This window comes from Orcinus orca, chromosome 4 (assembly GCF_937001465.1).
Source record: "Orcinus orca chromosome 4, mOrcOrc1.1, whole genome shotgun sequence".
NCBI classification, from domain to species: domain Eukaryota; kingdom Metazoa; phylum Chordata; class Mammalia; order Artiodactyla; family Delphinidae; genus Orcinus; species Orcinus orca.
Genome location: NC_064562.1, coordinates 43,084,705 through 43,112,175, shown reverse-complemented (window position 1 = coordinate 43,112,175; position 27,471 = coordinate 43,084,705). Strand labels below are relative to the sequence as shown.

Here is a 27,471-nt window from a genome sequence, read left to right as displayed (position 1 = left end):
GTACCAGATGAAGGAACAAGATAAAACCCCAGAAAACCAACTAAATGAAGTGGAGATAGGCAACCTTCCAGAAAAAGAATTCAGAATAATGATAGTGAAGATGATCCAGGACCTCGGAAAAAGAATGGAGGCAAAGATCAAGAAGATGCAAGAAATGTTTAACAAAGACCTAGAAGAATTAAAGAAAAAACACCTAGAAGAATTAAAGAACAAACAGAGACCAACAATACAATAACTGAAATGAAAAATACACTAGAAGGAATCAATACCAGAATAACTGCTGCAAAAGAATGGATATGTGACCTGGAAGACAGAATGGTGGAATTCACGGCTGTGGAGCAGACTAAAGAAAAAAGAATGAAAAGAAATGAAGACAGCCTAAGAGACCTCTGGGACAACATTAAATGCAACAACATTCGCATTATAGGGGTCCCAGAAGGAGAAGAGAGAGAGAAAGGACCCAAGAAAATATTTGAAGATTATAGTCGAAAACTTCCCTAACATGGGAAAGGAAATAGCCACCCAAGTCCAGGAAGCACAGAGAGTCCCATACAGGATAAACCCAAGGAGAAAAATGCCAAGACACACAGTAATCAAATTGGCAAAAATTAAAGACAGAAAAATTATTGAAAGCAGCAAGGGAAAAACAACAAACAACATACAAGGGAACTCCCATGAGGTTAAAAGCTGATTTCTCAGCAGAAACGCTACAAGCCAGAAGGGATGATATACTTAAAGTGATGAAAGGGAAGAACCTACAACCAAGATTACTCTACCTGGCAAGGATCTCATTCAGATTCGATGGAGAAATCAAAAGCTTTACAGACAAGCAAAACCTAAGAGAATTCAGCACCACCAAACCAGCTCTACAACAAATGCTAAAGGAACTTCTCTAAGTGGGAAACACAAGAGAAGAAAAGGACCTACAAAGAGTTAGGTTGAGCTGTTTAGGATTACACAGTTTGTGTTAGAACCAGAAGTGTAGTTTACTGATTTAAATTTAAATGCTTTTTCCATTCAGCCCTTCTGTTTTGCCCAAAGTGGCACATTCTTCACTATGTCAATATAGCTTATCTTCCCATTTAAAAACCAGCATATATATCTATATATAAATATAGATATATGGATATAGATATCATTCCTTGTCCAAATACATATTAAAAACCTTCTCATCTTAAAAGAATGAAACACCTACAAAATTGTGGTTTCATTACAGATGCATGAAATGCAGGATATTAAAATTCTTTTAATGTAGGCTAATTTTTAACCACCCTCATTTTTTCTCTTCTTTCTCTATAATTGTTTATTTCCCTTACTATGTATACTTAAGCATTGCTTTTGAATAACACTAAGAGATTATGGGAAACTAAGATAGGCTGTAACTTTCCATTTTATCAGTTTGAGCCCTTCCAATCCCAAAGGTCATTTTAAGCCTATTTACTGTTTAATAGAAAATTACTTAGCTTTCTCAATGCAAAGTGATTGTTGGGTTTAATTATAATATATAAGCAATTTAGGCCATTTCATCTTGGAAATATATCTTAAGAACAAAAAGCCACAATATATTCATGGAGTAAGAGTCTAGAGTTACAGCCTTGTTGTTGCAGTCTGCAATCACTATGTTTAGAATAACCTCTGTGTGTGAAAAAAAAATCTTTAAGTCACAGGTCCTGAGGTGGGGGGGCGTATAGTGGTGGTAGGATGAAATGGAAATAGTCCATATGGTTTCTGCTCTCATAGAACTCTCTAAGTGATTTCACAGTTGGTCTAGTGCTCTTTAGTATCTTTCCTTAATAAGTAAATGCCTATAAATAAAATGGATAATTGTATTAAAAAAATAAAAAAGATATTCAATGGAGAAAAGACAGTCTCTTCAGTAAGTGGTGCTGGGGAAACTGGACAGCTACATGTAAAAGAATGAAATTAGAACACTCCCTAACACCATATACAAAAATAAACTCAAAATAGATTCGAGACCTAAATTTAAGACCGGACACTATAAAACTCTTGGAGGAAAACATAGGAAGAACCCTCTTTGACATAAATCACAGCAAGATCTTTTTTGATCCATCTCCTAGAGTAATGGAAATAAAAACAGAAATAACAAAATGGGACCTAATGAAACTTCAAAGCTTTTGCACAGCAAAGGCAACCATAAACAAGACGAAAAGACAACTCTCAGAATGGGAGAAAATATTTGCAAACGAATGAACAGACAAAGGATTAATCTCCAAAATATATAAACAGCTCATGCAGCTCAATATTAAAGAAACAAAAAACCCAATCCAAAAATGGGCAGAAGACCTAAATAGACATTTCTCCAAAGAAGATATACAGATGGCCAAGAGGCGCATGAAAAGCTGCTCAACATCACTAATTATTAGAGAAATGCAAATTAAAACTACAATGAGGTATCACCTCACACCAGTTAGAATAGGCATCATCAGAAAATCTACAAACAACAAATGCTGGAGAGGGTGTGGAGAAAAGGGAACCCTCTTGCACTGTTGGTGGAAATGTAAATTGATACAGCCTCTATGGAGAACAGTATGGAGGTTCCTTAAAAAACTAAAAATAGATTTACCATATGATCCAGAAATCCCACTACTGGGCATATACTCAGAGAAAACCATAATTCAAAAAGACACATGCATCCCAATGTTCATTGCAGCACTATTTACAATAACCAGGTCATGGAAGCAACCTAAATGCCCATTGACAGACGAATGGATAAAGAAGATGTACATATATACAATGGAATATTACTCAGCCATAAAAAGGAACGAAATTGAGTCATTTGTTGAGACATGGACAGATCTAGAGACTATCATACAGAGTAAAGTAAGTCAGAAAGAGAAAAACAAACACCGTATATTAACGCATGTATGTGGAACCTAGAAAAATGGTACAGATGAGCCGGTTTGCAGAGCAGAAGTTGAGACACAGATGCAGAGAACAGACGTATGGACACCAAGGGGGGAAAACTGTGGTGGGGTGGGGATGGTGGTGTGCTGAATTGGGCGATTGGGATTGACATGTATACACTGATGTGTATAAAATTGATGACTAATAAGAACCTGCAGCATAGAAAAACAAACAAACAAAAAAACAACTAATACTAAACTTTCTTTGGGTTATTTGTATGGAAATATGTTAATATAAATGTTTCAGACATTAGATGAAATTTCTAAAAATCTTATATGTTCTGGTATAATGTTATAAGTCATAATTCTAGTTATTACTTTAGAATGTATATCTCAGAAATAACTAAATTTCCTTGTCAATTGCATTATTATGAACTTTCATCAAATCTTTAACCGTGGTCATTTTAAAGTCTTTTGTCATTTACAGACAGTTCTGGGTGTACTCTGATGCTTCTGCAAATATGTTCCTATAAAAGGGTTTCATCTTCAAGGAATTGATGGAAAAGACTCAACAAGTACAGGTTTCTGGTAACTGACTATACTGCTGAACTGAATGAATAAGCATTTTCAGAACTCTAATGGAAAACTGATAAACTCATAAAAGTGCTAACAAACGATCAGGATGAAAAAAAATTAATTACATGGGACTGAGTGAACTGATGAGGATGATTATAATTTTTGTGACTTTCTGTTTGAACAACAACAAAAAAATCCCCCCCAAAAAATTTAAAAATAAATAACTAAATAGGTAGGTAAATAAATAAGAATCCATTCAATATACCAGACCATGCCTTCTTAAATGTGCCTCTTATTGGATAGATTTGGTTACATGACAATATGGACTCATAATGATCATAACAACCATCCATCGTGGAACATCTGCTGGCGGCCAGTCACAAAATGCTTTATATGTTAGCTCATTTTGTGAATTAGGTTCAGAGATGAGCCTAAGGAAGAAACTGAGGTTCGGAGATGCCAAGATTACACAACCAGAACGTGGCAAAGTCAGCATTCAAGTCCAGGTCTGCTTGACTCCAAGGTCCCTTCAATCTCTCCCCACTGTCTCGATCATGATCCAGTTTTCACAAATATCACTGCTACCTGAGGTTCCCCTCCACTTGGTCACTGAGTATAATGGAAAAGCCTAATATGACGGTCAACAATAGTATCCTACGTCATGTTCATATTGAGCAAAGCATTACGGAGGGCCCTCGCCTTAAGGAGTTTACAATATAATGGAGCAGGAGCTACATGCAAATAAATTAAATGCAGCCAACAGATTTTCCACACGCCAGAAACAGCTAGTTTGAAAACATAATGGAAAACAAATTCCACTAACAAGAGCACCCAAAGTACCCCAGAATAAACATTTAAAAATTTGTCAAGCCTTTATGAAGAAACTTACAGAGCTTTTATAGGAAGATATAACATAGAACAAATAGAAAGTCAACCGATGTTCCTGGCTGAAAAGACTCAATATTGCAAATATATTAATTCTCTCCAATTTGTTAAATTTAAAAAATAAATTTGCTTTATTGAATCCGTTATTGAATCACTGTGATATCAGCACAGAAATAGACCTATACATCAACTCTAAAATCTAATTAACAATGTACATGTGGGAATTTAGTCTGTGGTAAAAGTGGCATTTCAACCTAATGAGGAGGGACTTCCCTGGTGGTCCAGTGGTAAAGACTCCAAGTTCCCAAAGCAGGGGGCCCAAGTTAGATCCCTCATCAGGGAACTAGATCCTGCATGCATGCCACAACTAAAGATCCCGCGTGCTGCAGCTAAGACCCGGTGCCTCCAAATAAATTTAAAAAAGACAAAACAAAACAAAGAAAAACTAGTGGGGAAAGTAGTCAGTAAGTGGTACAAAACAACTGGCTGTACATTTGGGAAAACACAAATTCCTACCTTTCAAGAGACAAAAAAACGAATTCCAGGTGGATTAAAGATTTAAACAATAAGCAAAAGAAACAGAAAAAAAAATAAGGCAATATTTTTATATGGAGATAGAAAAGGAAGCCTTGCACAACATGCCACTAAGGTCCAAGATCATAATAAAAAAATACTGACATGTTTGACGAGGTAAGAAACAAAAATGTCTGGAAAAGAATAGACACCAAAAAGAAAATGGTAAACTTCAGATGAAAATATTTGAGAGATATATAATAGTCAAAGAACAATGTATTATTAATTTTAAAAACAAAACAGGGCTTCCCTGGTGGCTCAGTGGTTAAGAATCCACCTGCTAATGCAGGGGACATGGGTTCAAGCCCTGGTCCGAGAAGATCCCACATGCCGCAGAGCAACTAAGCCCGTGCACCACAACTACTAAGCCTGCGCTCTAGAGCCTGCGAGCCACAACCACTGAGCCCATGAGCCACAACTACTGAAGCCCGTGCGCCTAGAGCCCGTGCTCTGCAACAAGAGAAGCCACCGCAATGAGAAGCCCATGCACTGCAGTGAAGAGTAGCCCCGGGGCTTCCCTGGTGGCGCAGTGGTTGAGAGTCCGCCTGCCGATGCAGGGGACACGGGTTCGTGCCCTGGTCCAGGAAGATCCCACATGCCGCGGAGCGGCTGGGCCCGTGAGCCATGGCCGCTGAGCCTGCGCGTCTGGAGCCTGTGCTCCTCAACGGGAGAGGCCACAACAGTGAGAGGCCTGCGTACCGCAAAATAAATAAATAAATAAATAAATTTAAATTTAAAAAAAAAAAAAAAAAGAGTAGCCCCTACTCACCGCAACTAGAGAAAGCCCACGAGCAGCAACAAAGACCCAATGCAGCCAAAAATAAATAAATTAAATAAATAAATAAACTGAAACAAAACAGGGACTTCCCTGGCAGTCCAGTGGTTAAAGACTCCTTGCTTCCACTGCAGGGGGCACAGGTTTGATCCCTGGCCGGGAACTAAGATCCTGCATACAGCACCTCACGGCCAAAAACAAAAAAAACAGAGTTCAGAAAATATGTTATTCATTGATGTTAAATATAAAAGGCATAACAAAGAAAAGAAATATAAATTAGATTACTGCAATGGTTATTTTCATGGGATGGTAAGGAGACTTTTACTGCTGTATTGTTTGAATTTCAACAGTGATCACTGTTCACAAGTGAACACTACAAGAAAAAAAACTATAAAAATATTTCCATTTTTGAAAAACAACAATAAGTAAAAGAATAGTCCTTTACAAGAGAACTTAATACTTTACAAGAAGCATCTTGAATTAGTGAGTGCTTGAAAGTCCCCAGCTTGTGGAATATTCGGAAACTCTCTAGTGACCTAAGAAATTGGATGATTCAAAATTAGTGACTTTTCCTTCTGAGATGCTAGTCTCTAAAAAGCAATGACGGTAGATTTGCTGGTCCATGAAAGTAGTCATGAGGTCTAAAAGCTTGTTTTAAAATAAATGGACAAAAGTGAAATGTCCCCCTTCTCCTTCCCAGGGGTCCATCTTCTCTTTCTGCTCCACCCTCAAGATTTTGCCTAACTATCAAGGGAACGACAGAAATACCTGTGCTGTTTTATATTACCTGCTGTGGGTTTTAATCTCAATTATTCCTTTTGCATAAAAATAGAAAACAGAGCTTCCCTGGTGGCGCAGTGGTTGAGAGTCCGCCTGCCGATGCAGGGGACACAGGTTCGTGCCCCGGTCCGGGAGGATCCCACATGCCGCGGAGCGGCTGGGCCCGTGAGCCATGGCCACTGAGCCTGCGCGTCCGGAGCCGCAACGAGAGAGGCCACAGCAGTGAGAGGCCCGCATACCGCAAAAAAAAAAAAAAAATAGAAAACAAAGAAAATGGAGGAGGAGGTGGAGGAGGTACAGAGGATGAAGAGCAGGGAGAGAAGGAAAAGATTCTCAGCTCTAAATCTCTCAAAATACATTTTGGAAACTCCCTAAAGAGAGAGTCCATGGAAAGAAAAGGTTTGCGACAGCAGAAGCCAACAGTAATGCCACAAATTGCAAAGAATGCCTGAAGGGTGGGCATCTCCCCACCTGGGCCTGCTGGAGTCTCCCCATGCTGGAGGAGGGCAGAGGGTCCATAGGAAGCAATCCAGCCACCGAGCCCCGGAGATGAGGGGTGATGGAGTGTGGGATGAGAAGACTCTCAGCCAACTGGGAATCCAAGGGCTTGCTTCCCAGGTGAGGTAAAGTCTGAGAGCTGCTCCCCCATGACAACAGCCTGACAGCATGACAGGAGGGGTGGCAGCATGCTGTGTTGGCCAGAGTCCTGAGACAGACTCTTGAACCTCCCAAAGCCTCAGAATGCCATGAGGGAGCAGCAGAAAGTTTCCTTTGCCCCTAAGAGGGCCACAAAAGCGGTTGAGAGAGAGCCAGAGTGCATAAGGGAGCCTGCAGGTTCCAAGTAGAGCATGTGAACTGATGACCACAGACAGAAAACAAACATTAGCAGCAGATGCCACCTTAGAGAGATGAAGATCATGACTCAGGAGATCTCCCCTCCACCAAGTTCCTCACAGACATAGATGCCCCCCCTCCGCCGTGTAGAAAGAAGGGAAGGGGGAAATTCTGAGTTCACTGAGGACACCTCGCACTGACTAGATTAAGCTCAGATATCAGGTAACATGAGGCTCACGAGAAAGGTCGAGTAGTGTTATAATTTATGTTTTACGTTGCTGTAGGCCAGAATTTGTGGGCTGTGCAAAGTTGACCCACCACACTAGCTTCACAGGATTGTTTTAATATGACAAGGTGAGCCCAAGAGGGGGACAGTCCCATATACACCTCTCCAATTATCCGATGCTTGTTGTTGTTACTACAGCTCATGACTTCATTGCCCTGTGGCTTTCAGCTCCACTATTTACTAAACAGAAGGAGCAACGCAATGTGGCCAAGTTTACTAAGCTTATTTTTACAGCAAGCAAGAATATACCAGTGCATTACCTCAGAATTAACATATTTCATTTTCCCACATATAAGTAATGTGACCAATGCTTGTAATTCAGTCAACCCACCTGTAACACGAGATATTATCTCTAAGTTGATAAGACACATTGGTTCAAGATTTCCTTTATATAAAATGATTCAACAAGGCATTTTTCTCAAGCCCTACAGTCCAGACCAGTTTTGCTGCTTGCTTGTCAAATACAATTTGATTGTACTGGGTTAAAATAAACTCAGTCAACTACCTGTCTTCACCTCCTGCCAGGCACCCCATAAGGACATTGACTGTTTTTCCTTTAAAGTTACACCATTGGAAGCAAGAAAGTAATTGTCATTAATGTATTTATCATACTAAAGATTGCAACTACATATCTATGGTATGCTAAGTATTTTGCATAATTACTTAATTTAAACTTGAGAACTATCCCTATTTTATAAATTAGCAAACCGAGTCTCAGAGAGTTAAGTTACAATAAAGGCACAGAGTAAATGGCAATGCCTATATTTTGGATCCAAGTGTGTCTGACTTCTTCCAACTCTACCACAATGTCTTGCTAATGAAAATATCTAAGCTTATGCACAGGGAGATCAGCTCAGTGCTTTGTGTCCACCTAGAGGGGTGAGATGGGGAGGGTGGGATGGAGACGCAAGAGGGAGGAGATATGGGGATGTACGTATACGTATAGCTGATTCACTTTGTTATACAGCAGAAACTAACACAATTGTAAAGCAATTATACTCCAATAAAGATGTTAAAAAAAAAGAAAAGAAAATATCTAAGCTTATCTGAAGCACTTTTAAAAATTCTTGTCAAGAAACTCGAGGTCTAGGATAACAAGTCATTCTACCACTCCTACCCTTCTCATCTCCTACCCACTCCACCACACACCCTTCCTCTACCACACACTCACATCCATTCCCTGAACCCGCCTGCCTTCTTCCAAGCCTTCACAGAGCTGTTCCCTCTGCTTAGACTGTCCTACCTTTCGTCCCCATTTAAGAGAATTCCAACCCACCCTCTCCATCGGACAGTGACTTTGAAAGCTTTGCTCCCTCTCCCAGGGAGAATTAGCAGCCTCCGCTCCAACTTGTGCGATTAGTTTATCTTTCAATCATAGTGCACACCTGTCACTTGAGATTGGCACTTGTCTACATGTGCCTCTGTGACCACTACTAGAACATGAACTCCTAAAAGTCAGGGTCTGGAACCTATCTTTTTGCATACCTGTTAGTCCAAGCACTTAGGGAGCGCACAGTGGGAGTTCAGCCAGTACTTGTTGAATTCATGAATGAATCTCATTTTAAATCAAGGTCTATTATTTTACATGTCCTAGATTGAGAATGAATCCTACGTAAGTAAACACTGTGAAGTAACTGGCTCCTAAATGATTTTAAGGATGACTACGAAGAAAGACTTCACTTAACCAAAGCCAGTTTTTCCAGAGACTTTGCCCGATCTCGTCACAGTTTCAGCCCAGGTAAGGGAGGGCCCCGCCTCCCTCCCTGCCAATCAATCGCTCCTCGCGCCTGCGCAGACACCGCCCCTCCCGGAGCCACGCCCCAGTCAGTGTCCCGAGACTGTCGCGGGCGGTTAGGTCCGGCGGGAACCTGTACTTCTCTAGTTCGCCCACTATGACGATCGCCTACAGCTGCATTGCAAATGGCCGAGCGGTCCTAGCGGAGCTGACCCTAACCGGCGGCTCTTATCAGGTACCCCTGGGTCGTCACCTCAGCCTTCGTAGGCTCCACTTTTCGAGGGTGGCGCCCACTGGACCCGCCCCTCAGGACGGAGCGCCGAGGGGCTGCCCGGAGCGGGCTGTTGAGGCTTGAGGCCCGCCCCTGCGTACGGCCTAGCCTGCGAGATGGTGAATCCCCGGCGTGAGCCACTAGCGCTCCCGGCCGGCCGAGCCGCAAGTGCGCCGCCCAGGGGTTAGGGTTGGTGCTGCACGTGACATACTTGAGATTTGCAGTCACGTTTAATTCCGGAGACCTTTAAAGATTTTATCTCCCCCGCGGAGAAATGGCCTGGAGTTCAACACACATTTATTGAACGTGTTTTAGTTGCAAAATCCCGGGGTAAAGGTGTAGGGGAATGCAACAAAGAAGAGAAGACGGCGCCTGGAGCTGTCCCTTGATGAGCACATTGTCCTTTTATACCCAAGGGCTTCATTCGTTCTCCTCCAATGTAAAAAGTATTTCAATGGCGGGAGATGGAGATTGCTCCTGTAGCTCTCAGGATGGGTGACTGCTTGCCAACCACAGAGGAGGTACTTGGCTTAAAAGTATTACAAGAGTGAGCATTAGCCTGCCCCAGAAAAAGGGAATGGGGACTCCATGCAGAGGGAACAGAATGGCGTGTTTGGGGGAGCCGCAAGAACCTCAGTGTGGCTAGAGCACAGGATCGCAGTATATAGGAGCTAAAGCTGAGGTCAGAAAAGTGGACAGAGAATAGTTGATGCAAGGTCCTATATTCAGTTTGTTCTCTTATCCAAGGGAAACCAGGGAGCGGTTAAAGATTTATAAATGGAGGAATAGCAAGATCTGATCCATTTACTAGAAATTTTGGTCTGGTTACAATACAGAAGGGGGATTGGAGGGAAGAGAACCAGTTTGGATGGTGGTGTTATAGTTTATCTAGGAGATCTAAAGTCCTGAGCTAAGGCAATGACAGTGAAGAAGGAGAGGAGTGGGCAGATCCTAAAGAGACTTTGCAAACTAATCCTCAGGAGTTAATGACTGGCTGGATATGTAGGATAGGGAACAGGGCCATGCCTAGGATGATTCTTTTTGTTTTTTTTAATCTTTTTTCCCCAGCTTTATTGAGATACAATTGGCATATAACATTTTGTAAGTTTAAGGTGTACAATGTGAAGATTTGTCAAATTTTTTTCTTAGGTGGCATTAAACAAGATGGAAACTACAGATGGAGGCAGGATTCTGGGGGAAGAAGTCAGAGGAAATGCAAGGGCGGAAAGTACAATTTGGGACAGGTTGAATTTTGTTGCCGGTTGGAAATAGCCAATCTGTTTGTGTGTTTATTCCTCCATCTTATTCCCAAAAGATTTAAGTCATTAAAAGCTCCAATAGGTAGCAGTCAGAGGGTCAGGGCTAACAGTTAAAGATGGTAGAAGTGGGTAAGAGTGCCCAAGTGAGAAGAAAGGAGTACCAAAAGGCAGAACACTGTTAAGAATAGAATAGAGAGGCTGGTCACCAAATGAGAGCAGTGGTATTCTGAAAGCTGAGAGAAGAAAATTACAAGAATGTCTCATGACCCAGAGAAGTTGAACAAGATCCAAGAGGTGTTCATTGGACTGACAATTAGGAAATGTTAAGTGATCCTACTGATAGTGGTGGAGGTAGAGGCAGAAGAATCCAGATGGCTTTAGGCCAAGTGAACGGAGACCAGGAAGTAGAGAGAGTGAAGTTAGACTGTTCTTTCAAGAATTTAGAAGGGGAATGAGAGAGGGTGAAAGCTAGAAGAAGTATGGTCCAGGAAAGGGCCTCATTTTTTAATACAGGGAAAACCTTCACCTGAATATAGGCTAATGGAGAGGAGAAGAGGTTGAAGATATAAGGGGCAGTGATTATTGGTTAGAGCAAGACCTGAAGGAGCACAAAGGGATGGATCCAGTGTGGCAGTAGAGATGTGAGCCTTGGTTTAGAGGAATGCTGTCTTGGGGAAAGGAGGAGGTATGGATATAGACATGGCCTTGGTTTAGAGGAATGCTGTCTTGGGGAAAGGAGGAGGTATGGATATAGACATGGAATTTAGTCTCCTTCTGAGGCTCTCCTCTGTGCCAGTCCCTTGAATGCCATGTTCTTCAGGGTTCTAACTTTAGTCCTCTTTTAACTTGACACATTTGTTCACACAAATGGACACCTTTATTTTGATCACTGCCAAATCTGCTTTCAAGGTAATCTCTTTGCACGAGTAGATTGCCTAATAGGAGAAGTTCAAGCATATCATGTCCAGCACTAAATTAATTCTTTCCTAGCTGATTCCTCCTCATGTATTTCTAATCTTGCCGCATAGCTCTACTAAGCCATTCAAGCTGGAAACTGGGAGTCATCTTTCATTTTTCCCTCTTCTGCACTCTCAAATGTGTTCTTTGCCACCAAGTTTTATCAGTTCCATCTCCTGAGTACATCTTGAATCCATCTCCTTGTTTCTGAACCACATCTTCATCAAGGCCCTTGTTACTTCTCACCAGGGTTATTGAAGATACCCTCCTAACTCATCTCCCAGACCTTAGCCTTGTCCCTCTCAAAACCAGCCTCCACACTGCTGCTCAGAGGATTGTTCCTAAAAGCAAATATGATCCTGTCACTCCCCTGCTTAAAATCATTGGATGGCACCTGATTACTTTCATTGTAAAGTTCATAGTCCTTAGCCTGGCATTCACAGCCCTCCCTGGTAGGGCTTTTCCATGATTACCTCCTTCTCTTCCCCAGCTGTCCCTGTGCTCCAGCCATCCTGAACTTCATGCTGCTCTCCAGTCTCACCAAGATCTCCCTTCCAATCTCCTGTTCCCTCTCCCCGGAACCCACTTGTCTCCATTTTTTAGCAGTGTCACCTCTTCTGTGCTCTGAGATGTTTCTCAATTCCTCCTTGAAGCCTTCTCTATGCCCAGGCTAATTTACATCCCTTTACCAACTACTTGCCAGGTTGAACTGGAATCTTCTTTTACTTATCTGTCTCTGCCATCGGACTCCTTCAGGACAGGGACTGTCTTCAACTCTGTCCTTACAGTGGACAATGCCTGGACATAGTATGTTCTCAATAACTACTTCATTAATTATGAAGGGAGAGAGAAAGTTGAAGGAGTTTATAAGCCCATTGGCCTCTCTTTATGAAGCATGCAAGGAAGTAAGAAAGTGGAAGGTGGTGGAGCAGTATGCAGTTGGGGGACAGGATTAAAAGTCTGGAATGACTGCTGTGTGGAAGGCTGACCAGGGAGAAGGAGCTTTAAGGCACAGTTCTATCATATCTTCCTTCAGTGCTAAATATTAATGTCACAAATATTTTATACTCATTAGAAAATATTAGTATCTACCAAAGCTTAATCATGAAATCAAATGGAACTGGACAGGACCGCAGAGATCATCTTACCCAATCCTTTCATTCTTCACACAAGGAAACAGACCCAGACAACTCATTTTCTTAGGTTGTGCAGCACTTCAACTCCAGAAATGGCACTACAGTCCAGTGTGTCAATTATTTTACTGCCTCACGTTGCCATTTGCTTTGTTTCACATGTTTCTGTGATTTCATAGTTTATATACTCTAAAAGGGACACTTTGGGAAGGGTAGGGGAATATGTTCCAGTGATGAGAATAGAGTAACTGAAAGATTATGTTTTCTCTTAATTCCCTTAATGTTTCTTAGGAAATCGTTTCCTAGAGAATATTGCCTGGATTTTTCTGGTAATACCAAGAATTTCAAGTTTTACTCTCTACCATTAATAACAAGCTTTTCTCTCCCAAAAAGTTTTTATTTCAAGTGTCATTTTTTGAAAATGAAAAGTTAATCAGGAGTGTGGCTACTCAAGTCTTCTTAGGTAACTTTCAGGTTCCTTTCACACTTCTAAAGTCAATTAGTGGGATTCCATATAATTAACTGTATTTAAGGTATTATGGATAATCATAATACCTTGCAAATTTTCTCCCAAAGAATGAGCCTTATAAGAAACAAGTAGGGACTTCCCTGGTGGTACAGTGGTTAAGACTTCTCCTGCCAATGCAGGGGACACGGGTTCAATCCCTGGTCCGGGAAGATCCCACATGCCGCGGAGCAACTAAGCCCATGCGCCACAACTGCTGAGCCTGTGCTCTAGAGCCTGCAAACCACAACTACTGAGCCCATGTGCCTGGAGCCTACACGCCGCAACTGCTGAAGCCCGTGCACTGTAGGGCCCGCGTGCTGCAACTACTAAGCCTACGTGCTGCAATTACTGAAGGCTGCATGCCTAGAGCCCATGCTCTGCAACAAGAGAAGCCACCGCAACAAGAAGCCAACGCACCACAACGAAGAGTTACCTCCCACTCGCCGCAACTAGAGAAAGCCCGCGCACCGCAACAAAGACCCAACGCAGCCAAACAAACAAAAAAAAAGAAATAAGTAGAAGGGATCTTAGCAATTATTTGTTTAATAGAAAGATGTCAGTGAATAATAATGAATAAAAATTTTATCTTAATCTAAAAAAAAGAAGACTGCGTAGGTTATTCAAAGACTAAAAGCTGAATACTTTTAATCCAGTAACATTTTATGTATAGCTTCGTAGAAGTCACTGAAAAGATATTTGATTAGTCAAATATCTTCCCAGTCATATTAATAATGTGCTGTGAAAAGGACTAATTAGTGCAACTTATATTTGCACACTTATATGTATATACACAAAGTATATGTATATGTGATTTTAATATTTTCCTTCATATTCATATGAACATTTCATGATAACTTGCCTCTTACCATGCATTATGAATAACCACCCATTAGTTCTCCTAGTAAACAGTTGTTCCTTAATAAACTAAACAGAACATTGGTAAATTAAGCAGATGAGTAATAAAAGACACTACAATCTTCTACAAAATAAATGCTGACAATTTATTTTTAGGAAGCAGCGGCAACAGTGCTTAAACTAGTGCTTCTTAGAGCTGAACCAAAGACCATAATTCAAATGGGAAGGTAAGGTATATTCTAATAAAAGTCTATTTTTTAATCATTACCAGCTGATAATTACAGTGATAATGACATGGGGAAAAATATTTCTTATACAGACTCTTGACTGAACTCTCAGAAAGGAGAACTTCTATATGTAAAAGTATAAAATCATGAATGAGAATGATGAACATTAAATTCAAGATAGTGGTTACCTCTGCAAAAGAGAAGGGAGGAGAAATTGAGGAAGGGTATACAGGGGACATTAATTGTATCTGTAACATTTTGACTGAATGGTAGGTCTACAAGTGTTCCTGTTATCTTATTCTCCATACCTTTTTAGTTATTCCCAAAATATTTCATTAATAAAAAAGGAAACTTCCACTTGAAAATATCTTTAATAACATCACTCTACTTTACTTGGGACATCACATGGTATGGATTAAACTATGTAATGTCCCAAGTAAATATTTTGCTGGTAAAACAGGTGGGGAATAAGAGAGATCTATTATTTTTAGACTCATCATTGTCCTTTTAAGACGAGGTGTGTTTTAACCTTTATATTGTAAAATAATACAAAAGCCACATCAAGCAAATGTATAGTTTTATGAAGTTTCTCAAAGGACCTCCCCCAACCAACTGCAACTACCATCTAAGCCAAAAAATAGAACACTGCCAGGTATCCCCAAAACTCCCTACCATGTATCCTGCCCCATTCACAGTTTCCTCCCTCCCCCCCAAATCAACCACCGTTCCAAATTCTGTAGCAGTCACTTATCCTGTTTCTTCATTGCCTCAGTACCTAAATAAGCATCCTCAGGCACAAGAGCCCAATTCTGCCCATTTTTTAATTTGGTGTCTTTTAAGTCTCTTTAATCCACATATTCCCCCTCCACCCCTTTTCTTTCCTTACAATTTATTGTTGAAGGGCCTATAGAGTTTCGCTCAGTCTGGTTTTGCTGATTGCATATTCAAAATGCAGTTCACCATGGTCCAAGTGGCTGGATCCAGTGGCCTAATCCCTTTGGCAAGACTGCAGGTGTTTTTTCATCAGACGGTATAAAATACCTGCTTATATCTCCTTTTGGCATGCTAGTAGCCATTGATATTCATTGCCTACACCCTAGAGCCATTAATTTATTGGGGGTTGCATAATGGTGACATTCTAGTTTTGTTATCATTTGTTAGCTGGAATGTTATCAAAAAGAGATTCTTTCCTCGTCTACTCTTGGCTTACCTATATTGAACATTCTAGTTTGAATCTTTTGAGGACCTCTTCCCTGAACTCCAGACTTGTATATCCAGCTGCTCATTCCACATATCTGTTGGATGTCTGATGGGCATCTCAAACTTCTGTCCAAAGCCACGCCTCCTGCAGTCTTCCACATACCACCTTTCCAGTTCCTCAGGCCTAAAACCTTCGGGATCCTTGACTTTGGTCTCTTTTACTTCCAAACCCAGCCCATCAGCAAATCCTGTTGTCTTTACCTTCCAAACATATTCAGAATCTGACAACCTCTGCCACCATCTCTTGCTTGGGTGACTTGATATAAAGTTAAGTTCTTTTTTTTATTATTTTGTTTTTTATTTTTAAGGATTGCACTCTTTAAAGTTTGATTTAATAACATTTTATAATTATGTAAAACATTTATATGGCTCCAAAGTCAAATCTACAAAATGAGTTTCCTTCACAAAGTCTAATTTTCATTGCTTTCTTCACACTACTCTCTCTCCCTCTATGTAGGTAACCATTTCGAATAAGTTCTTAGTTTATCATTTTCCTTTTTTTTTTTTTCTATAAGAGACACATACATATATTTGTACTTCCCTTATGTTAGGAAATGAGACTGATATATAAATTGCAGTACATCATACACACTTTTCTCCATCTTGCATTTGTCAGTTAACAATATATCCTAGTCATCAGGTATTCAAGATTTTTAATATTTAAGGATGGTTTCTGAGTGTTACCAATAACACACTAAGCATAAATTTAAAATCACATCCAGTATCAATTTAGAACACATATATAACTTTTGGAGAGATGACAGAATTAGCAACTCTTTTCCTGTGAAGACTCCTCCCTATTTAAAAATAAAAACATTTTCCTAGTGGATATTATGCATGTCAATTAATATCATCATTAAAAATATTTGTAGCATATTGTATTCATGATATGATATCAAGGATTTATATTGAAGGGGCACATATCTTAAGTTTTCTGCCCCTGGGATTATCTTTTCTACCTATTTTTGAGATGCCTCATTCTCATATCTATCCAGTTTAGCATTTGAACAGGCCTGTTGCCTGTTAACCATTTGGATATAGAGTGCTCAAAAATGACTAGATTAAAGCCTAGGCACCAAGCAACTATTTTGGTTGCCATATTCCTAAATTTTCTGGATTGTTGGGTAGTAAAGATGGAAGCACTTTCCAAGAGTCTTCTAGCCTCCTAATAAGTGAGTCTGAGAAGGCACAAAAGGTCTAGAAGTTGGAGTGGTCAGGAAAAGCTACACTGGATTACTATAGGGGAGTTTAATTCCCCCTCCCGGACTCATCCTGTGCTCTAGAATATTTGGTCTTGGGAATTTACAACTTTCAAATTCTAATCTATCATAATAGAAAGCCAAGAAGTGCCAAAATTAAATATGTCTACCTAAAAATATAAGGGTAGTAAAAATCAGTGAACATAGCATTTTCTCTTTGATCAGAATCTAGATTCAGTCTTGGAATGAGAATGACTTCCATCAAAGGCATGTGAAATATATATGATTAGATTATTAGAATTTTCTCTATTGTAATTTATTTTTATTGATGCAATTTTAAATGCATATTCACATTTTAGAGAGTTTTTATTTAACATAGTTTAATTTTTCAAAGGTATGAAAGATTTCTAATTATTCTGATTATAAAAAGTTATCTACATAGTTTTTATACTATTAATGAGAGCTTGAAAACGAAATTAAATTCTCTGTATCAGTACTTAATTTAATATTATCATGTAACTGAATGTATTCTTTTCAAAGCTTTGTCTACCATACTCTCTTTATTGACGGAATCACTTACCTATGTGCCTCAGACAATGCCTTAGATACTGTAACACCATCTGCATTTCTTAAAAATGTAAGTAATTTCTTTTACTGCTTTGACTTTTTCAGTTATTGAAATTATGAGGTCTGTTTTATAGTTTATTGGTAATAATGTCCCTAACCAAAAGCAGATCTGTCTATATAGCAGAGCCATTAGTGACCTTCAGAGATTTCTTACCTTCATCCCTCATCTGTCTTCTGCTTCTACAATTCCCCTAACTCTTAAGCAAGATCTACAAAGATGATTAACCCAGATCATCTTTGGAATCTCTCATATTTATTTTGTTCTTTAAAAATAAGAAAAATTAAGCTTTACTAATATTTAATATACCTTCTCAATAGCATATGTATTTAATTTTCAAATAATTATAGATAAGACACTTCTGGCAGAAAATATGAATCAATTATGAGTTAAATGAAAAAAAAATTTTTTAATCAAGATATACTACTTTTAGAGAACGTTTTACCTGAAAGTTGCCAACAAATATGAAATATGATAGAGTACTTATGTGTATGTACTTATACAGATACATGAGATTTTATAAATTTCTTAAAGCCTAGTTAACCTTCTCAATAGATATCATCTACTGCTGACTATCACCCAGTGTCTAACTTCCAACTAGAATAAGACTGTGAAAGGCAGTCTCAGAGACAGACTAGGGCTAAACCATTATTCTGGTAATTTTATGATCCAAATAGTATGTTTTTTTCTTATTTTAAAAAGTTAATAATACTAATCTTCAATTTTATTCACAAATATATAATTTAGGAAAAATATTTTAACAAAAAATATTAATGGAAAAATCGGTCAGCTGTACTATAGTTATTAATAGTTATTCTCCAGTCACATTATGCATATATTTCATTTGTTTAGTGTACCAACTTGTTTTAACACAACTCAAACTGTAACCATATATAGAATCAAGGATTATAAGGCCTAATATTATAATTCACTCTACATTTATGCCTAGACAATTGTTAGCATCTACATGATAAACACTGTTAGCCATTTAACTGACTATACTCTAATTTTTTTTTCCCTCTCTGCCATTATGGAAAAACATCCAAGTTTTCCAACTTTCCAAAACCAGACTGCATGATTTTTACCACTGCTTTTCGGGTGATACAACATTAAGTACAAACAATTGTCAGAATTCCTTCTTAAAGCTTTGAAATATCATATAACAACCCTATAGGGTTTGGAAGATAGTCTCATGACATTTAGTTGGGATTGTTTTGTTATCATTGAATGGATTTTGAGGGTAAGAGCAGGAGGGGAAAATGAAAAGCACTTACTTAGAGAATATCAGTGACTCCTATCCTTCCTTGTCTGCCAGAGGTGAACATCTGCAAGTCCCCTCAAGTCTTCAGAAATACCAATACCAAAGAATCAAGGTAGCACCTGCAATCTCACGATACGAGATATGAGATATGAGCACACTTTTCATTAATACTGCATCTTTAAAATAGAAAAGATACCCTGCCACCAAAATTCTAGAACTGTTCTGGTTTCTTTTATTGAAAGTTTCTGCCAGACTTTGCTTCAAATAAACACTTACTATGTAATTCTCCAGTTGAAATTATCTATATAATTTAAATATTTCCATTAATTTCCCCAGGTTAGTGAGACTTTTCTGAGAAATCCTTTGATGTCACAAGAACATTTTTCTCCGTCAAATGCAGTTGCTACAGATTTTCAACAAGTATTAGGAAAGTATATGGTATGTAACCTCCAAGTGTGGTCCTAAACATTGTCAGTATTACATCTGACAAATCAGTTAGGAATTATGAGTTAAGAGCTGTTAAGGTGAATGAGAACTAAGAACTTCTATCTCTATATAATGATAAGGAATGATATCCATGAAATATTGATAAATATTGAATAAAGCAAGACAGAGAAAATATATATGGTATACTGTTATTTACTTACCATCCTTGTATGCAACCATTTAAGAAAGAGGGAATAAATACAAATATGTTTGCTTATAGCAAAAAAAGGGGGGCATGGGGGGACAAAGGAAGGATAAACCAAAAACATTTCAGTGGTTGCCTGTGTATGGATGGGGACAGGAATAGAAACTAGACCTCTCTGAATGAAACTTGTCTTGCAAATTCAACTTGGAACCATGTAAATATTTTACACAATTTTAAAAATTATAATAATCATTGTGTAAATATTTTACACAAATATTAAATTAAATATTTTTAAAGTAGTCCTTCAGCAGAAATTAACATTGTAAATCAACTATACTTCGATAAATTTTTTTTAAAAGAGTAGTCCCTTTTAAGTGAAATAAGACAGTCACAAGAGGACAAATACTGTGTGATTCCACTTATATGAGGTACATAGAGTGGTCAGATTATTTATAGAGACAGAAAGTAGCAAGGTGGTTGCCAGAGCCTGGGAGGAAGGGAGGAGGAGAAGTTATTGTTTAATGGGTACAGAGTTTCAGTTTGGGAAAATAAAAAGGTTCTGGAGATAGATGGTGGTGATATACTTAATGTGAACATACTTAATGCCACTGAACTGTACAGCTAAAAATGGTTAAAATTGTACATTTTATGATATGTATGTTTTACCATAATAAAGTTTTTTTTCTTTTATTGAAGTACAGTTGCTGTACAATATAAGTTACAGGTGTACAATATAGTGATTCACAATTTTTAAAGGTTATACTCCACTTATAGTTATTATAAAATATTGGCTATATTCTGTATGTTTTACAATATATCCTTGTAGCTTTTTTTTTTTTTTTTTTGGCTGTACGCGGGCCTCTCACTGCTGTGGCCTCTCCCGTTGCGGAGCACAGGCTCCGGACACGCAGGCTCAGCGGCCATGGCTCACGGGCCCAGCCGCTCCGCGGCATGTGGGATCTTCCCGGACCGGGGCACGAACCTGCGTCCCCTGCATCAGCAGGCGGACTCTCAACCACTGCGCCACCAGGGAAGCCCCCTTGTAGCTTATTTTTTTCCTAATAGTTTGTACCTCTTAATCCCCTACACCTACCTCACCCCCCTCCCCTTTCCTGACCCCACTGGTAACCACTAGTTTGTTCTCTATATCTGTCAGTCTGCTTCTTTTTTGTTATATGCCTTAGTTTGTTGTATTTATTAAATTCCACATGTAAGTGATATCATACAGGATTTGTCTTTCTCTGTCTGACTTATTTCACTTAGCATAATGCCCTCCAAGTCCATCCATGCTGCTGCAAATGGCAATATTTCATTGTTTTTTACAGCTTAGTAGTATTCCATTGTATATATGTATACCACATCTTCTTTTTGTTTAGTTTTTTTGTTTTTACCACATCTTCTTAATCCATTCATCTGTTGATGGACACTTAGGTGGCTTCCGTATCTTGGCTATTGTAAATAATGCTGCTATGAACATTGGGGTGCATGTATCTTTTCAAATTAGTGTTTTGGGTTTTTTTCGGATATATACCAGGGAGTAGAATTGCTGGGTCATATGGTAGTTCTATTTTTATTTTTTTGAGGAAGCTCCGTACTGTTTTCCACAGTGGTTGTACCAATTTACATTCCCATCGTCAGTGTATAAGGGACAAACCAAATATTTGATGATACTAAGGAATATTTTTGGATGTGATCATGATGTTGTGGTTTTGTTTTTTAAGAAAAACAAGGCCATATCTTTTAGAGATACAGATTGAAGCATTTACAGATTAAAATAATAGACTGTCTAGGATTTGCTTTAAAATAATACATTTGGGGAAGGAGTAATCAGTAGTAGTACAGATGAAATAAGATTGGCCATGTGTTGATAACTGCTGAAAGTAGGTGATGGGTACACTAAACAATTCACTCTGCTTCTGTATATGTTTGAACTTTTCCATAATAAAATATTTTAAGTATACCTGCATTAGTTTTCTATTTATGGTAACAAATTTGTATGGTGGGCTTCCCTGGTGGCGCAGTGGTTGAGAATCTGCCTGCCAATGCAGGGGACACGGGTTCGAGCCCTGGTCTGGGAAGAGCCCACATGCCACGGAGCAACTAGGCCCGTGAGCCACAACTACTGAGCCTGCGCGTCTGGAGCCTGTGCTCCGCAACAAGAGAGGCCGTGATAGTGAGAGGCCCGCGCACCGCGATGAAGAGTGGCCCACGCTTGCTGCAACTAGAGAAAGCCCTCGCACAGAAACGAAGACCCAACACAGCCAAAAATAAATAAATAAATAATTTGTATGGTAACAAATTACCACAAATCAGCAGCCTAAAACAACACACATTTTATTATCTCACAGTTTTTATGAGTCAGGAAGCAAGGCATGGTTTAACTGGGTTTTCTGCTCAGGGTCTCACAAGGCTTCAGTGAGTGTGTCAGCCAGACTATGTTCTCATCTGGAAGCTCTGGGGAAGAATCTGCTTCCAGCCTCATTCAGATTGTTGCAGAATTTATTTCCTAAGAGCTGTGCGAGGGATGCAGCTTTTTGCTGGCTGTTGGCTGGAGGACACCCTCGGTCCTAAAGACTGATAGCAGTTCTTTGCCACAAGGGCGTCCTCAGCACAGCTGCTTGCTTCTTCAAGGCCAGCAGAGGAATCTCTCACTCCAGTCTGCTAAATATTATATAATATGATGTAATCACAGGAGTGACCTCATCACCTTTGCTTCCATTCGTTAGGGGCAGATCACACTGAAGGGGAGGGAATTTTATAAAGATGTGACTCAGTGGGGGTCCCCACAGGGTGAGTCCACCACAATGCCTGAAGAAGTAACTAAGGATAGATATATTAAATTTGTATATTCTCTTATGGAGAATTCTGCAATATTCAACACAGCTAAAATATATAATTAACATAGCTCCTGAAAACCCTGCGAAAATATGCACATTTTAAGCAGTTAACACATCTGACATCAAAGAAATTTGTTTAACATGTATAAACTAACCTGGTGAGCTTCAAATCTGTAGAAAATTTTATAAAAGGTGTTGACTTTTTTATACTATGATTAGAAAAATGCACACAGCAAAAAAAAAAGTAGTTTTGAGAGAGTTTTAAATATATTTATATATATAAATGTACCAAATGCCATTGAATGGACTATGAATACATTATCTTAACAAAACTTAGATGAGTCTCTTAATCTTAAAAGATTAAGCATTTTTTAAAAGGAGAGAAAAAGAGAAAAGGAATAAAAAGAAAAATCAAAGATTCACCATTTATCTTAACTTGATTATGTCTTTTTTTAATTAATTTTTATTGGAGTGTAGTTGCTTTACAGTGTGTGTTAGTTTCTGCTGTACAGCAAAGTGAATCAGTTATACATATACATATATCCACTTTTATTTGGATTTCCTTCCCATTTAGGTCACCACGGAGCACTGAGTAGAGTTCCCTGTGCTATATCTTAACTTGATTATGTCTTAATAAAAAATTTTAACCCATGAGCCATAGAAGCATCCACTAAACATTTCTTAACACAAGCCACCAAAACCTTATTTCCAAATAAGGTCACATTCACAAGTATCCAGAATTAGGACTTAAAAGAATCTTTTTGGGGAGACACATTTCAACTAGGAATTCCCTCTTTTCTACATTCCAACTAGTGAGCTCCTCACAGAACATTAATTGTAAGTTGCATGGTCCAGTGACCAAGATCAGAGTTTGTTTAAGGTGGATTTGATCACTTGCCAAAGAGCAGGGGATTTTAATATCATTTTTAGATTTAAAAATAATGCTCATTAATAAAGTGAGATAATACAAAAGTATAAAAAGTGAAATATAAATATCTCCTACAATCTCAATCAAACCCCCCTGAGGTGAACACTCTTAACAGTTTGGTGTGTAAGCTTCCAGAATTTATATATATATTTATTTATTTATATTTATTTATTTATTTATTTATTTATTTATATTTATATATATTCACAAAACTGTGATCATTAGTACAATAGGTAAAGGCTTAATCTCTAGAGCTTCTTAGTCTGAATCCTTGTTTTGCCTCTAGCTGTGTAACATTGGGCAATATATTAACTTTCTCAGTCTGAGTTTTCTTATTTAGAAAATAAAAGATGAAAAGAGTAGTACTTTATATAATGGTTTGGGAATTAAATGAACTATACGTGTGAAGTGCTTAAAACAGTGCCTGCCACATACTAAGTGCTTGATAAGTTATTATTTAATACTCTTCTGCAGCTGCAGCTTACTTTTTAAATATAACACTATATCTTAGAGATCATTTTTTATTGAAGTATAGTTGATTTACAATGCCATGTTAGTTTCAGGTGTACAGCACAGTGATTCAGTTATATATATATATATATTCTCTTTCAGATTCTTTTCCCTTACAGGTTATTACAAAGTATTGAGTACTCTGAGTATCATTAAATATAGTTGACTGTAGTTCCCTGTGCTATACAGTAGGTCTTTGTTGATTATCTATTTTACAAGTAGTAGTGTATACATGTTAATCCCAAACTCTTAATTTATCCCTCCCCACACTGTCCCCCTTGGTAACCATAAGTTTGTTTTCTATGTCTGTGAGTCTCTTTCTGTTTTGCAAATGAGTTAATTTGTGTCTTTTTTTTTTTTTAGATTGCACATATAAGCAATATCATATGATATTTGTCTTTGTCTGGCTTACTTCACTTAGTATGATAATCTCTAGATCTATCCATATTGCTGTAAATGGCATTATTTCATTCTTTTTTATGGCTGAGTAATATTCCATTATATATATATATATATATATATATATATATATATATATATATACCACACCTTCTTTATCCATTCCTCTGTCGATGGACATTTAGGTTGCTCCTGTGTCTTGGCTGTTGTAAATAGTGCTGCAGTAAACATTGGGGTGCATGTATCTTTTCAAATTACAGTTTTCTCCAGATGTAGAGGTCATTTTTAATATGGATAGAGTTGAAGACAAAAATAGCAACAAAGAACAAGAGCAATGAATAGAAAATGGTAACAAATATGGTAGATATTAATCCAGCTATATCAATAATCACTTTAAAAGTTAATGGCCTAGGACTTCCCTGGTGGTGCACTGGCTAAGAATCTGCCTGCCAATGCAGGGGGCATGGGTTCAAGCCCTGGTCCAGGAGGATCCCACATGCCGTGGAGCAACTAAGGCCATGTGCCACAACTACTGAGCCTGTGCTCTAGAGCCCACGAGCCACAACTACTGAGCCCACGCGCTGCAGCTACTGAAGTCCGCGCACCTAGAGCCTGTGCTCCGCAATAAAGAGAAGCCACCACAATGAGAAGCCCGCGCACCACAACGAAGAGTAGCCCCTGCTCACCGCAACTAGAGGAAGCCCGCACGCAGCAACGAAGACCCAACTCAGCCAAAAATAAATAAATAAATAAATTATAATAAAATTAAAAAGTTAATGGTCTAAATACACCAATTAAAAGAGATTGTCAAACGGGATCAAGAAGCTGTCATGAGAATGAGAAGACAAGCCGCAGACTGGGAGAAGATACTTGCAAAAGGCAAATCTGATAAGGACTATAACCCAAAATATACAAAGTACTCTTAAAACTCAACGATAAGAAAACAGACAACCCAATTTTTTAAATGGGCCAAATATTTGAATAGATACCTCACCAAAGAAGATATACAGATGGCAAATAAGCATATGAAAAGGCTCAACATCGTATGTCATTAGGGAATTGCAAATTATAGCAACAATGAAATACCCCTAACACACCTATTAGAATGGCCAAAATTCAAAACACTGACAACACCAAATGCTGACAAGGATGTGGAGCAATAGCAACTCTGATTCACTGCTGATGGGAATGCAAAATGGTATAGTCACTTTGGAAGACAATTTGGCAGTTACTTACAAAACTAACATACTCTTACCATATGATCCAGCAATAGTGCTCCTCGGTATTTACCCAAAGGAGTTGAAAATTATATCCACACAAAAACCTGTATGTGGATATTATAGCAGCTTTATCCATACTTGCAAAGACATGGCAGCAATCAAGATGTCTTTCCATAGGTGGATGGATAAACTACAGTACATCCAAACAATGGACTATTATTCAGCACTAAAAAGAAATGAGCTATTAAACCATGAACAGACATGGAGGAAACTTAAATGCATATTGCTAAGTGAAAGAAGCCAATCTGAAAACACTGCATACTGTATGACTCTAACTATATGGTATTCTGGAAAAGACAAAACTACGGAGACAGTAAAAAGACCAGTTTTTGCGAGGGCTCAGGGAAAAAGAAGTATGAATAGGTGGAGCACAGAGGATTTTAAGGGCAGTGAAACTGTTCTGTATGTTACTGTAATGACAAAAACATGTCATTAGACGTTTGTCAAAATCCACTGAATGTACAATATTAACAGTGAACCCTAATGGAAACTATGGACTTTGGATGATAATGATGCATCAACATAGGGTCATCCATTGTGACAAATGGACCACTCAAGCACAGGATGGTGATAGTGAGGGCGGCCGTGCGTGTATGGGGGGTAAGGAGCATGCAGGAACTCTGTAATTTCCACTCAATTTTACCATGAACCTAAAACTGCTCTTTTAAAAAGTCTATTCAAATAAATACACAATTTAAATTCTTTAAAAATCCACTGCTGATTGAATACATTGATATATACCCTCTCCTGCCACCCCCCATTTTTTCTGCATGATTCAGGTAGGACAGTTTGAGGCTTAGTTGATTCCTTATGCTGAAATACAAGTGAGATGAGCCTTTGACACCTTTGTTCTAATTTGTACAACATATTACAATAGATTTCATTTATAGAAAATAAAATGTATATTATATTTCACTTCTGTATAGATGAAATACAATAAAAATCAAGAGGACAGCTCGATATCCGCACTGAAGAGTCAAGTAACTGATGTAAAATATGTTATGACCCAAAATATCGATAAAATTTTGGAAAGAGAAGAAAGATTGAATATCTTCACTGACAGAACAGATGATCTGCAAACAACTGTGAGTGTTACATGGCTGTCTTAATACCCAAACAGTGCTCTAAGTCATAGGATCATTGCCCTTGAGACAAACTGCCAAAAGCAAAAACATACTGGGACACTTGGTGAGATAATCCTATGTCACCAAATGATGGCTTTATCAAAAATTATTGAAGTGCAACTAAAATATTAAAAGAATAATTATAAAACAATCCAAATTTTAAAGCCCATTAAAGTAGAAAGTGGTTATTTGTGTAAGAGAAGGGTTTCTTACATTAAGAAACACACAGGTTAGTCAACAAATAAATTGCAAGGGAAAAAAAGGAGAGGGAAACTTACCAATAAAAGGACTTAGAAGGTATATCAATTGCAATGTGTGATCCTTATTTGGATTTTGATTCAAACAAACTATAAAAGTGAAAATTTACAACTTCATGAGACAAATAGATATTTGAACTCTAGCTGGATATTAGATGAGGTTAAGGAATATAACTAATTTTTAGGTGTGATAATGGCATTGTGGTTATGTTTTTAAAAGAGTCATTACTTATTAGCGATACATACTAAAATGTTGACGGATGAAATTTTGTAACATCTGAGATTTGCTTCAAAATAGTTTGAGTGGGGGAGTAGAATGGTGTATAAATTAAACAAAATTGGCCATAACTTGACAATGGTTAAATCTGGTTGCTGAGTATACAGGGGTTCATTATACCATCCTGTCAACTTTTGTATGTGTCTGAAATTCTCTATTAGAAAATAGTTTTAAAACAATCACCAAGTGTTCACTAGTTCCTTTTGAGCATTTTTTTTGGCCACATCTCGCGACTTGTGGGATCTTAGTTCCCCAACCAGGGATCAAACCTGTGCCTCCTGCAGTGGAAGCTCGGAGTCCTAACCACTGGACTGCCAGGGAATTACCCCGCTTTGAGCATTTTAAATTTTATTTTTACAGATCTT

General features: G+C 38.4%; 1 protein-coding gene and 1 long non-coding RNA gene across 10 annotated transcripts in view; one reads left to right on the top strand and one right to left on the bottom strand.

The window, feature by feature from the left end:
• Positions 1 to 27,471, bottom strand: part of LOC117197598 (uncharacterized) — a 53,606-nt gene that overhangs the window by 12,966 nt on the left and 13,169 nt on the right. For 5 of the 6 annotated variants that reach the window (XR_007477178.1, XR_004478298.2, XR_007477182.1 and 2 more), the window contains one exon: positions 18,877 to 18,989. This is a non-coding gene — a long non-coding RNA (uncharacterized LOC117197598). The remainder of the gene's footprint in view (positions 1 to 18,876; positions 18,990 to 27,471) is intronic. The other variant, XR_007477181.1, reaches the window with a different exon arrangement.
• The window catches only part of LOC117197597 (vesicle-associated membrane protein 8-like), a 31,508-nt gene continuing 13,346 nt past the window's right edge, over positions 9,310 to 27,471 (top strand). Inside the window, exons 1-6 of one of the 4 annotated variants that reach the window (XM_033410012.2) lie at positions 9,394 to 9,543; positions 9,996 to 10,100; positions 14,448 to 14,518; positions 17,518 to 17,614; positions 19,200 to 19,301; positions 26,375 to 26,533. In XM_033410012.2, coding sequence (XP_033265903.1) covers positions 10,044 to 10,100; positions 14,448 to 14,518; positions 17,518 to 17,614; positions 19,200 to 19,301; positions 26,375 to 26,533 — 486 coding nt within the window. In that variant the 5' untranslated portion in view covers positions 9,394 to 9,543; positions 9,996 to 10,043. Of the gene's footprint in view, positions 9,544 to 9,995; positions 10,101 to 14,447; positions 14,519 to 17,517; positions 17,615 to 19,199; positions 19,302 to 26,374; positions 26,534 to 27,471 lie in introns of all 4 variants that reach the window. The other 3 variants (XM_033410011.2, XM_049709416.1, XM_033410013.2) reach the window with 3 other exon arrangements.